Source organism: Hippopotamus amphibius, chromosome 4, assembly GCF_030028045.1.
Source record: "Hippopotamus amphibius kiboko isolate mHipAmp2 chromosome 4, mHipAmp2.hap2, whole genome shotgun sequence".
Lineage (NCBI taxonomy): Eukaryota > Metazoa > Chordata > Mammalia > Artiodactyla > Hippopotamidae > Hippopotamus > Hippopotamus amphibius.
This window is the reverse complement of record NC_080189.1, coordinates 64,966,343-64,978,661: the sequence shown is the minus strand read 5'-3', so window position 1 is coordinate 64,978,661 and position 12,319 is coordinate 64,966,343. Positions and strand designations below refer to the sequence as shown.

At 31.6% G+C, this 12,319-nt stretch overlaps 1 protein-coding gene across 10 annotated transcripts in view; it reads right to left on the bottom strand.

Moving 5' to 3' along the window:
* The window catches only part of PHF14 (PHD finger protein 14), a 188,049-nt gene that overhangs the window by 104,519 nt on the left and 71,211 nt on the right, over positions 1 to 12,319 (bottom strand). For 6 of the 10 annotated variants that reach the window (XR_009053116.1, XR_009053118.1, XR_009053119.1 and 3 more), the window contains exons 15-17: positions 4,832 to 4,882; positions 4,590 to 4,711; positions 2,588 to 2,673 (exon numbers count right to left, since the gene is read on the bottom strand). Coding sequence is in view for 4 of the 10 variants with exons in the window: in XM_057730905.1 (XP_057586888.1) it covers positions 2,628 to 2,673; positions 4,590 to 4,711; positions 4,832 to 4,882 (219 nt within the window). In the remaining 6 variants the exon portion in view is untranslated. The remainder of the gene's footprint in view (positions 1 to 2,587; positions 2,674 to 4,589; positions 4,712 to 4,831; positions 4,883 to 12,319) is intronic. The other 4 variants (XR_009053121.1, XM_057730901.1, XM_057730903.1 and 1 more) reach the window with 1 other exon arrangement.

Below are 12,319 nucleotides of genomic sequence, written 5' to 3'. Positions count from 1 at the left end.
TTTTTTTTAAGTAATTTAAAACAATATATTTAAAGTGATCTTATGTTCTGTGAATATAGTTACTAAAGTTGCAACTAAGCTTTACTCTCTTAGTCTAATCAAATCTCTGGGAGAAAACACCCCTTACTATGACCCAGGCAATCTATAAGCCCCCATACCAGTTATAACAGGAAAGGTAATTAAAAAATTAAAAATCTGAATTATCTAAGACACTAATATTTGCTATAAAAATCTAATAAATATGAATTTGTGCTGGTACTCCTAATAACTTATGATACCATCAAATTTGGTTTTGGGAAAGGCACTCCGAAGCTAGATGTTTAAAATGTGAAATAAATAAAAGTGCTAACAACATTGTTAACACACCAAACATCCTAACCTTGTAACCAAAATGGTTCAATATCTATATAATTTGCCATATACTCAAATAGGGAAGAGAATATAGCAAACATTTAATGGTGTAGCCTCAGCTATAAAAGTAAAATAGCTTCATAGATCATTTCTTACCCTCAATGCTTCTAAGTAATAGCCACAAGATAAAATTAAAGATGCTATTTAAGAGGACCAATGGATTTTAACGTTATTAGTTTTAGGAGACCTTTTGTCTCCCTCCTATCTCCCATTAAGTAATAAAATGTGTCACATTGAGTTTACACAGTTAAGATAAAATTTGAGGCCTAGAAGTTTGATCTTACTCCTAATTTGATAATTTGATAAAGACTTACAGAGAAGAAAAGCCTACCTACCTCTAAAATCTATCTTTAGAAAATTAAATATGTTCAAGAAGAAGAATCATTTCCTTTACTGTCACATGAATGTATCAACTAACTTCAAATTTGTGATTCCTCGTTCTTTACCTAATACACAGAAAAAAACTACCCCCTACTCTTCAGCAACATGAAAGTAATCCTCCTTTATTAAGCCTTTTAAACATCTTCATCAAATACTTTACTGAGTGACCAATTTGTTCTAGGAATAAATTATAATAATAAAAGATTTTATTAATTCAAAAAGAATAATCAGTCACTACTTATGTGGCACAGTCATTCATTTACAAAGCATTTACTGAGCATTAAATGTCCCAGGAACTGTGGAAGCAAAACCAAGTAAGATATCACTAAGGGCTCAAAAGTACCTCCAACAATGAACATCCATAGCAAAGAGATAAATACCCCAAAAGACCAAACAATTTCAAGACAGTTTCAATTTGGCCTTTAGCATTTAATTGCACTAAATAACATAAAGGACTATATTTTCAACTGGAAACTTTCCAGATAAATTTTAATTAAGTTTAAAAAGTAGATGGCAAAAAAGAAAGCACTATTTAAAAAAAAAATCCACATGATACTGTAAACCATCATTCTCTTTAAGACCTTGGTAATTTTCGTATTTCCCATGTTTAGTGGAAATAGTTTAGTCTAAACATTTTAGGGAACATGTTTCAACAAATTCAATTTTTTTGTCCCCCCATATTGAAGGAATAATTATATACAAAAACAGGACACGCACATTCTCTGAAAGGTAAAAAATATGCATTTATATTATTACCATAAAGTATTTGCCAACTGGAACCCTGATTTCACAGCCCACATATATGTATTCTTTAAATTAATAAGTAGTATCACTGCCCTACTATTTTATACAGAATTACTCACAAAGCCAGTAATGGAGCACAGTATGATTCTGATCAAGTACAACAGGAAAAAACTAAGACACAGAAATGCTAAATTACTTGCCAAAGACCTGAGAAAAACTTAAAGGCAAAACAGAAAATAACATTTGGAACCTACTATTACAGTTAACTGATAAACTGAATGCAATTTCCTAGTAATATCACAAAATTACACATGTAAATTAACATATACACATATAAAAATAACTGAAAAAAGGAAAAAATGAGAAAACTTTTAATATAGCCTGAATTACATAGAGAAGTGTGGTTTCAAAATCAAATTGCTAAACAGCTGATTTTAATGAGTCATGTACATTAGTTCAAAGGAACCTGAGAAAATACAGTATATTCAATAAAAGATTAATTAAATTATGACCCAAGAAGTTTAATTTTATAAGAGAACTTAATAGACATACATAATAAATATAATGATCAAGCACTGAAATATATCTTTAGGGAAACTAAAGTCTAATTTAAAATGTTTTAAAATTAAAGTTAAAAAATGGCATGTGTACATAATATTTTAAGATGCAACTTAATCATAAAAGTGTGGACTTTTGAGGAGGATTTGCAAACAATGATGGTGCCAATTACAAAATAAAAGAGATGTGTTAGGGGAAATGGCAGATATCAGCTTATAAGAGTACCTTTTTAAACATAAGAAATTCTACATAAAATTCTTCTTTAACCCAAGAGCAATGTGCTTAAACTGAATGTGTGTGTGTGTGTGTGTGTGTGTGTGTGTGTGTGTGTGTGTGTGTGTATGGATATATATAATATATATACATTTTTTAAAGAACAATCACATTATAACCATAAAACATTTATGGCACTGCTTTATATCCAGCTTATTTTTTCCTCAGAAACACTGTTAATATATAATATTTATAAAACATTTAATTCCCTCTTCATTACCTCTTTAAAACCTTTGCAGAAAATCTGTGATGTTATCTTCTTAACAAGGCAAAACCAAGGAAGAAGACTTTGTATATCCATCATTTCTGGAGTAACAAAAATATCTTTACCTTCCATAAGACTTTCACAAAAATCCGACACTAGAATATTTTAATAAGCAATTAAGGATGAAATTTTTATAACAGGAATTAATTAAATGAGAGGAAAGGCTAATATTAATTAAAAATCTTATCAAGAATCGAAGAAGAAAGATGCTACCTATTTTTTTTTTAAGACAACTATAATGCAGTGTCTTGGAGATGCTCCTGTTATAAAGTGGTTTTTAAAATAAAAGTTGTATTTATTTTCTAGGTTCTTTCTTTCAAATACATGAGCAAATAAATAAAATAAAATCCTGGCAAAAACATATAGGGCCTATAGCAAAAAGGCCTGAATCAACCTACTATCTTAAAAAAATAAATTAGAGGTAGATATTTAAATTAAAAAGAGGATAACCAGCTCTCCTAAGCTTTTAATTATTGTTTCAAAATAATTGTGCTCCACAATGCCACCCTCAACCCCCATGTGAATTTTCTTCTAGACTGAATTTTTGTTCATGATGTAAGATTGTTTTTATAATTTTTTTTGTTTATTTTTATTGTTTTGTTGTTTTATGCACTCCACTATGTTATGCTTATGCTTGGGATTTCTTTTTTTTTTTTACATAAATCAGAAAATTATGTTGCAGTCAGAATTATTAATGTATATCTTCTGATATTAGAACTAATGTACCCTAAACTTAAACGAGTTTAACCTCCAGGAGAGCTCTCATGATATTCTACATAAACTATTTCAAAAAACAGTGGTCTAATATTATAGACTTTCTCAACTTTGTTGAAGAACTTTGTGTTTCTTCACTGGAATTTTTACTCTCATTATCTTCTTCAATGATGGTATAAAAAATTCATGAAATTTAAAACCACATGCCTCTACTTAAGGAATTAAAACAAATTATACTTTCAATGACAAACGACATTTTGGAAGCAAATATTTAAAATCTTATAACAGTATTAATACACATTTTTATCAACTTATTCTTTTTGAAACATTTAATTTCTGTGCCATGAATTAGTTTAATAGGGCTTTATCAAAAGACAATTTTTTAAGGAAATCAGAAAGTGTTCCCACAACATACTAAAACATTCTTTGTGTCACTGTCCTTTGAAAGAGGATACCTCTTTTATTTAGATGAGGTCTTCTTTTGACCACACCCCCCTCCCTTTCATATCACCCAGGGCTTTGAGCAATTTCTTCATCTCAGCAAGAGACGCAAATGGCTAAAATTAGCAGTCTCTGGACCCTCAGGAGTAGCCACTGTGCCATACCAGCTGAGACTCCTGATTAGAATTATGTCTGACTTAAAAAAAAAAAAAAGTAACAAAACAAAACAAAGAAACAAAGAAGAAAACAAAATAAAAAACAAAAAATGTCTTTCTAGGCCATCTTTTCACCTTTCTTTATTTCATAAGAGAGAAGCATTTAACACATTGTTTTGAAAAATGATAAGGAAGTGCTAACGAAGCTCTTGTCAATAAAAAGTGTCTTATCATTACTGCTAATAAACTTTAACTTTTATAACATGTTAACAGAACTTAGTAATTTCATTGTTTTATGACATAAAACAATAATCTTAACACAAAGTGTTTGGATCAAATTATATATTTTTGTGGCCTCTATATACAAAGCACAGTCAACTTCTCTTGTCAAGGGAAAATTAATTCTCTTTCATTCAAAATCCAGATTATCACTCTTAATTACATCTAAATCCAGAGAATAACCATGATTAGTAGCAGGTTACTAAGTTACTAAGCGGATGAAACCTGTTTCTAAAGTACTGTTTCCACTAAATAAGATTTTAAGAAAGGTCCTATACTGTGATTTTTTCCCCATTATATCTGTGATGAGAAAATGATGAAGATGGAGCCTTAATCCCCTAAAGACAAGGTCTGAGCATCCAGCTTACCTGACAAGATTTTCGTTGTCTCCAGTTCCCTTGCAAGTTGCACATTCAGTTCGTAAATCTTCAGCCTTGGGCTTCTTTTGTAACACAGACTGCCTTTGTCTTCTCTCTCTAGGAACTCTCTCCTGCATGCAAGGGAGGACAAAACAAAACATAAAATCAGAATACGAGGAAAACAGAAATAATTTTAAGCAAGAAAGTTTCTCAAATTTAGATTGTGTAAAATATGCTTAACTTATTCCAACCTCATGTTTTTCTTCCTCAGGAATGAAGCTTCGTTTTCGTCCTCTGGTTCTCTAAAATAAAAGAAAAAAAGAAAAATCCACAAAAATATCTAATGTTTAATTAATAACAAAAATAGAGTCTCTTAAATGTTATTGCTTAGGTTAAAGCACTTGGAAAATTAGTATTTCTAATTAATGTTGTACTGCTCTATTGCACTTTGTTACAATTTATGTCACAGGAAATAAAAACATGATAAATTAAATATACTCTACAGTGATGGTGCCTTACTTTTAAATAACACAGGCATCTGATAAGAAAAATAAATTCTACAAAATTAGCTTGAAGATTTCTGAATATCTCATGCATGTCACACAATGATGATTTGAACATTTAAATTTTCTTAACTTATCAGATAGACTTCTAGAGCTAAAATGCTAAACCTGGATTCTCATCTATCATATGCCTATGTGTGTGTGCATGCATGCACACAAACACATTTGAGTAACATAAAAGAACAATCTTTAACAGCTATAAAAAAGTGGGAGGCAAATGTCTCATGTGTCTCCTAATCCTAGTTAAAATAAAACTAAAAACAACACGGTATAAGTGACTTAAGCTTATTTACTTAAAACTTATATCCTACATTTCAAACACATTTCCCATTTGAAAGATGGCATCCATGTTTGAAAGTAATATAAGTACAATAGTATTTGCAGCCAGTACGTTAAAAATCTCCACTCATGCAGCACAGCCTCTGGAGATTTATAATCCCCATGTGAAGATCACTGCTTTTTAGAGACTGGAAGAGAAAGGAGGCACCACTCCCCAAAATTATTTTGTCTGAATGCAGGAACTGAGCAAGGAAAACAGTCTGACTCATTAAGGAACATTCCCACGTTACAGTAGGTACCAAATGATTCTAAAGAGAATTGCTGTACAATATAAAAAATATTGATGTTTTTCAAATTACCGTCATTTCAATTATGCACAATACCAAGTCACTTGTTATATAGTGCCCTGGCTAACTGCACACTGTTTAACCTGCCCCTAGATAATCAAGAGTTGACTAAAGCAGTCACTCAAAACAAGTAAATTTATAGACTACATATTCATTTACATTTATATTGCCAATAAGTATGTTTTAATTACATTATAGAAGAAATTAGGAAGAAAAAGTAAGACTGTACCTAGGAAAAGGTTTTAAATGCAGGCCCTATATCTATTCTTACTTCCAAAGAATTAGTACTAAGCCTTGCTCCTCAAAATATCAATCATGATTTGTAAGCACTGGCATCCCCTGGGAGTTACAAATCAAGACTCTCAAGCCCATTAACAACACACTGAATTAGAACCTGCCTTTTAACAAGATCCCCAAGTAAGTCATACACACATTAAAGTTTGAAAACAGTCCTTAATATTGATGGCACTTATCCAAGTTCTAATTAAAACCTGATGGCTAGCTCTTTGTATGTTCATCTTCCCCTTCTGTGACATTTCTTTCCTTTCTGCTTCAATTTCTGTCCCCCAACACAATTTACCCCAAAACTAGTAAGGATCACGTCATATTCATCTCTCTAGACCCAATTAAACTTAATACAATACATATTACATAAAAATTCAATAAATTTGTTTTAATAAAATAATGTGTTTAGATTGAAACTCACAAATGAATACACTAGATAATACAGATGATAAAACAACTGACAAAAAGGGTAAATTATATTATTGTTCCCTTCTCTAGTAATCTATTTTCAATTTGCATAATTTGTGCATACAGCCATTTCAATAAGGTGATCAAAATTAATAACCAATATCAAAGGGAAAATATTCAAATTACTTATTTTAGTTCTATACACATCTAAAGAATGCTCAACAGGCCTTCACACATTTCCATATTTCTCTTCATTCAACCCACCTTTTGTTGAGTCATCTAGTTTTTGAATCATCTAATCACTGAATTACTTTTTGAAGTATATATGTGAATGCTCCAAGTTCACGTTTCCAATTATTTTGAAGATGTGTATTTACCATTTCTATTAATACTTTAAATCTCTGAACATCTGGTTTGAGTCCATCAGTTGGAAGTTTTTCATACCCATACTGCAATTAGCACCATAAAGCATAATGCCACACAATCATTCTATCACATAATAACGTAATTACATATCTCTACATTTATAAATTCCTTTTCATTATATTTTATTAAAGAAATATTTTAAAAATGAATAAATGTATAGTTAACTAAAACAGTCATTTTAAATTAACTGCATGTATTGGGTTGGCCAAAAAGTTTGTTCTTCCATAAGATGGTATAGAAAAACCTGAATGAACTTTTTGGCCAACTCAATATTACAAAAGGGTAATCACTGATGTACTCCTTGCAGTAATTTCAAATAACTAAACATAAGCAACATAAACAATTTCTAGCCAGGAAAACAGAGCTGTTGCAAGCAATATGAAATTGCAGCATCTTAGCGCTCTGAGAAAGCAGGCCAGGGAAGTGACTTGATGATCACACAGCTGATAACTGACAGAGGTAAACGTCAAACCTAAGTTTCTCAACTTTCAGTTCAGCGATTTTTCTCACATGACAAATCCAAGATTAATAATTTAATCCCAAGTAGAGATGAGAAAAATCATAAGAGAGCAAATCTCTTACTCCCACTTGAATATTTAAATAACACTGCGATAATTAAATGAAGAGCTTTTTTATTTTGAAGCAAGTAAATGAGACAACTTACCCAATGGAGAGGAGATCTAAATACCTCATCTAACACTATATTCTACCCAATTTGGCACCCTATACATACAATGACTAACATGATCCATTACCAAAATAACTTACAGGAAGCTTCTTTAGCATTTATCACACAACCAGTATTTCAAAATTAAAGAGGATTTATTCCAAACACAACACTTTATAATATCAAGTCCTCCACCCAAGAAAATAAAATGCTGAGAATTGTGGGGGTTTTCTCTAACTTTAATGAGGTGGCAGCAACTGTAACTGTTATAACTCATACCTGTCTACAATCATAACAGACAAGATACCTTAGACATGGTATGCCTGAATGAATCAGAAAATGTAAGGGGAGTTAAAAAGAGAGAGAAACAATGGAAAAAACAAACAAACAAACAAACCATTTGGCTCATCCAACAAATTTCAGTAATCAAAGAGCTTGCCCCAAATTAGATGTACAGAAGTAGTCATAACCAGGTGGTCATTTCATGGTATACACTGAGGTTGACACTATTTTAGAAGCAAGATTAAAAAAGCAGAAGGGAGAACACAGTGTGTGGAAGAAGGAAAAAAATTATTTAACAAGTATGTGCTTTAGAACTTAACACAGATATGTTATCTAGACATTCCAAATGACTGACTGAAGATTTCCAAATTGTGCTTCCTTTTGCAATTATTAAACTATTAAAAGTAAATGAAAGATTGAAAATCATTCCAAATCTTGACACATTTCTATTCTTTTCTTCTTTTTTATTTTTTAAGAACTTCATTTGCTTAGGGAACACTGACAATCTGAGCTGCTTAGATCACCTGACCCTTTACCTGTCTTTGGTACATTTACTTGAAAACAGGAGGTAATAAAATTGTCCACAAAAAGGGGCATGGTATTAGAGACAATGTACCTAAGTTAGGAAAGAATAAAACATTTTTAGCTACAGGCATCATTTTAATAGCTTATTCATCTGAAACAAATAATGAAATGTTTCAATAACTTCACTCATTTGGACTAGAAAACATCTACCAAATTTTAATTAATTCTTTAGAGCTGGGTTATTTTAATCTATAATTAAGTCAGATGCATGATGATTTTCCCAAGGTTAGAATGATTCCTTTCACAGATGAACCAAACCTAAAACTAAAAGACAGTGTCTCAACATCTTTGATAACACCAAGATGGATTTCACACATTCATTTGTACACTAACTTCTCTAAATTCAACACTTATCTTTTTGATGACAAATCAACATTTATACAAATGACAATAAATAAACCATATGTGGTTAGATGAAACATAAAGAATGCCTTCCTATGTAATTTATATATAAAATAAAGAGAAAATTCTTATTTATGAGCAAAATTCCAAATTCAATGTTAATTAGGACACTTAAGTCAAACCTTGAAAACCTCGGTCAAGCTAAAATATCTTCAGACTTATGCTGAGGAATAAATGTCAGGGCTGTCTGGCAACTGTTCAAAATGTGTCAATGAAATATACATACAGTATGTGTATACATATGTATATTTACTTAAAAACATAAGTATCTGTTTTCCAACTATAAAACAATATATTGAAAATAATCATATATTATAGTTCATAAAATATTCAAAAGAGGAATGTTATTTATATATAAACAAGGTGTGAACAAAGCACCATCTGTTTCTATTGGCTATCAACATACAACAGATGGAATGGTGATCACCAAAAATGAGTGTTTTCCCTTCTTGTCAACTGGCTGTAGAGTTTATTTGTATCTAATCTATATTAACAGGGTTAGGAAAATAGGTGGAAAACAAAAAGAATATCATGACCAATTTCGCTAACACTATAAATTAAAATAACCATAAGCCTAAAAACACAAAATAAAAAAGATATATTTTACATAATAAATGTTTCTATAAAACCCTTCTCATAGATAATGGCATATTCGAAATAGGTAAAATCCTGAAGCTCTGCCTAATCCTTGTTCTCTTCATTTCATACTCCTGGAAGTAAATAAAAATGATGACTTTCCAAGAGGCAAAAAGCATAGCAGGAGCCCTTGGGTTCTGAATGAGACTACTTGACATAAGGACACCCACAGTGGATCTCTTCCAAGTGAGCTTCCAAATAAGTTAAATATGGTTTAGTTCACCACGAAACTTTTTGCTAGGGGTTTCTTCTAAGGATCTATGACAGACACAGGTTATATAATCTGTTCAGTACTTCAGAGGTCACCTTGGGTCTGATAATAAACTCAATAATAACTCTGATATCTAAAGCCCCCGCAAATAACCCTCTCTTCCCAGAACTGTATTAATTTAATCAAAACAGTCAGTATAAAGATAACAAGTAAATTAAGACATGGGCACAATGAATGCCTAGTAGACTTTAGTTATTTCAGTAATGCTGAATCCAAATGTTTCTGTATTTCTACTAAACTAGCATCTAAAAAACTATATGTATGTGAAACATATCCCAGATTTTCAAATTCTCAGGACGGAAGCTCTATGTTAAATAGGATACTACTTTGCATATGTGTAAAACTATTTTAAAAACAAACATAATGAAAGCAGACACTAGGATATTTGATTATCTCTCAGATGAAGACTGCCACTTGTAACAGGCTATTGATTTGTAGTGTTAAATAAAATGGAAAACAGATTAACGATGTGTTTAAGTCTATTTCCAAAATAATGATCTATAAGAAAAGGTGCATCCTGAAAAACAATATGGTTTCAGTCAAAGCTGCTAAAAAGTACTTTGACTTTTTATTGCAATTATCTTCCCAAAACAGGAGATATATAAAACAATATAAAAATGTATGAGACAGAAAGAAAGATCTGACAACTTCAAAGAGAGCAGAAGATGATTCACCATGTGTAAAAGACTATGGAAAGATAGTCCCAACAAGTCCCTTTGGCACTTGTATAAAAGATGAAAAGTCACCAGATGACAGAGTGTAAAGAAAACGAAAAGAAAATCTGAAAGCTTTCAAGTTACATTAAAGTTATTAGAAAATATGCCAAAAAGTACAAACATCAACTTTAAAGTAACTTCAAAAGGAACATGGGTAAGCTAATTTATATTTTCTTCAAAAGTAATATCCTTGCCTAAAAGCAAGCGAAAAGTCTCCACATTTAAAAAAAAAAAAAAAAGCAGAGAAACTAAGTAACAAGGTTCTTAAAGAGAAGCATCCCAGGCTTCCTTCAGAGTAATTCTATAGTTTCAGGTCCATGAGTCTATGGATACCAAACAATTAAATGGATAATTATTTATAAATACAGTAAGTGCAACTAACATGAAGGATAAAAACAAAGTCACATACTGCTCAGATCTTTCAAATTCTCACTATAATCAAAACTGTTCTTAAATTTAAGTCAGTCATAATTTTAATGCCCTTAATAATGATATAAAACTACATTCACCCTAAAGATGGATATGGAGAAAATGCCTAACAAATTGGAAAAAAATTTTCAAAGGAACACACTTACTTGTGACGCTGAACAACCCTCAGGCAGGAACAGAAAAAGAAAGAGTTCAGATTGGCAAGAGGATAAAAAAAATCAAGGACAGTAGCAACAGCATTACTAAAATAACTAAACACAGGATCCAGACAAGATACTGGAATTGTAAGCGAAGGCATGAGGTACCTGGATAAGCAGGCCTCTGAGTAACCATGAGAAGAAAGATGGCTATTGGATTAGAAATGCAAATAAGAAACCCACAACATATTGAGGTCAAATGAATTTAGATTTAATCATGACTATTTCACACATCTTAAAATTAAAAGCAAATGTTATTTCATATAGCACTCTCTATCCAATGCAGAAAGCCCTTCCAAAAATATCCCTCATAGTCATACAGCCTCTATTATTCCAGATAACAAGGCAGCACGTTCCATATAAGACAGTTCTAATTGTTGGCCCCAGTTTTACTATCTGAACTTATCCTAGCATTCATGTAACAGAAGTTTAAATATTTAAAGATAAATGACCAGGTCTTTATTATATAAAGAGTCTCTGTTCATTCACTTACTATACTGGTATAATAAACATACCAAAAAATGTAATTACAATTGTGACAAGGGCAGCAAAACAAAATAGTGCTATGTGAATACTGTTTCAAGTAATTACTTCTCAGAGTATTTTTTTAGAACTTCATCATACTATCACATTAGGTTTTGTTTTCTTAGTTCATATGAGCTAAAACTGAGGAAGGATGACAATAATGACAGAGGATTAATTAATGCTTTACAACAGAGCTACAATCTGTCACTTTTCACCTGTTTAAGAGTCCAACTAGAACATCATTTTTGCACTATGTAACATAGCATAGATAATAGAAAGGGACAAGGGGCTGCATCATTTTTTTTCTTTTAAAATATCAAGTGTCATTAGCCAACAAAGAAATCCATATCAAAACCACAATGATACACCATAAGCCTCGCAGGGCTAAAATCAAGGTGTTGGCAGGCTGCATTCCTTTCTGGAGGCTCTAGGAAGAGAATCAGTTTGCTTGCTTTTTCCATCTCCTAGAGATTGCCAACATTCCTTGGTCCATGACCCCCTTCTTCCATCTTCAAAGGCAGGAATGCTGCATATCTCTGACCCATTGTCTGCAATCACATGTCCCTCTTACTTACAGCCAGGGAAGGTCCTTGCCTTTTAGGTACTCATGTAATTGGATTGAGCCCATACAATACTGCTTCATCTTCCCATCTCAAGGTCCATAACTTTAATCATACCTGCAAAGCCTGTTTTGCCATGTAAGGTAACACATAAACAAGTT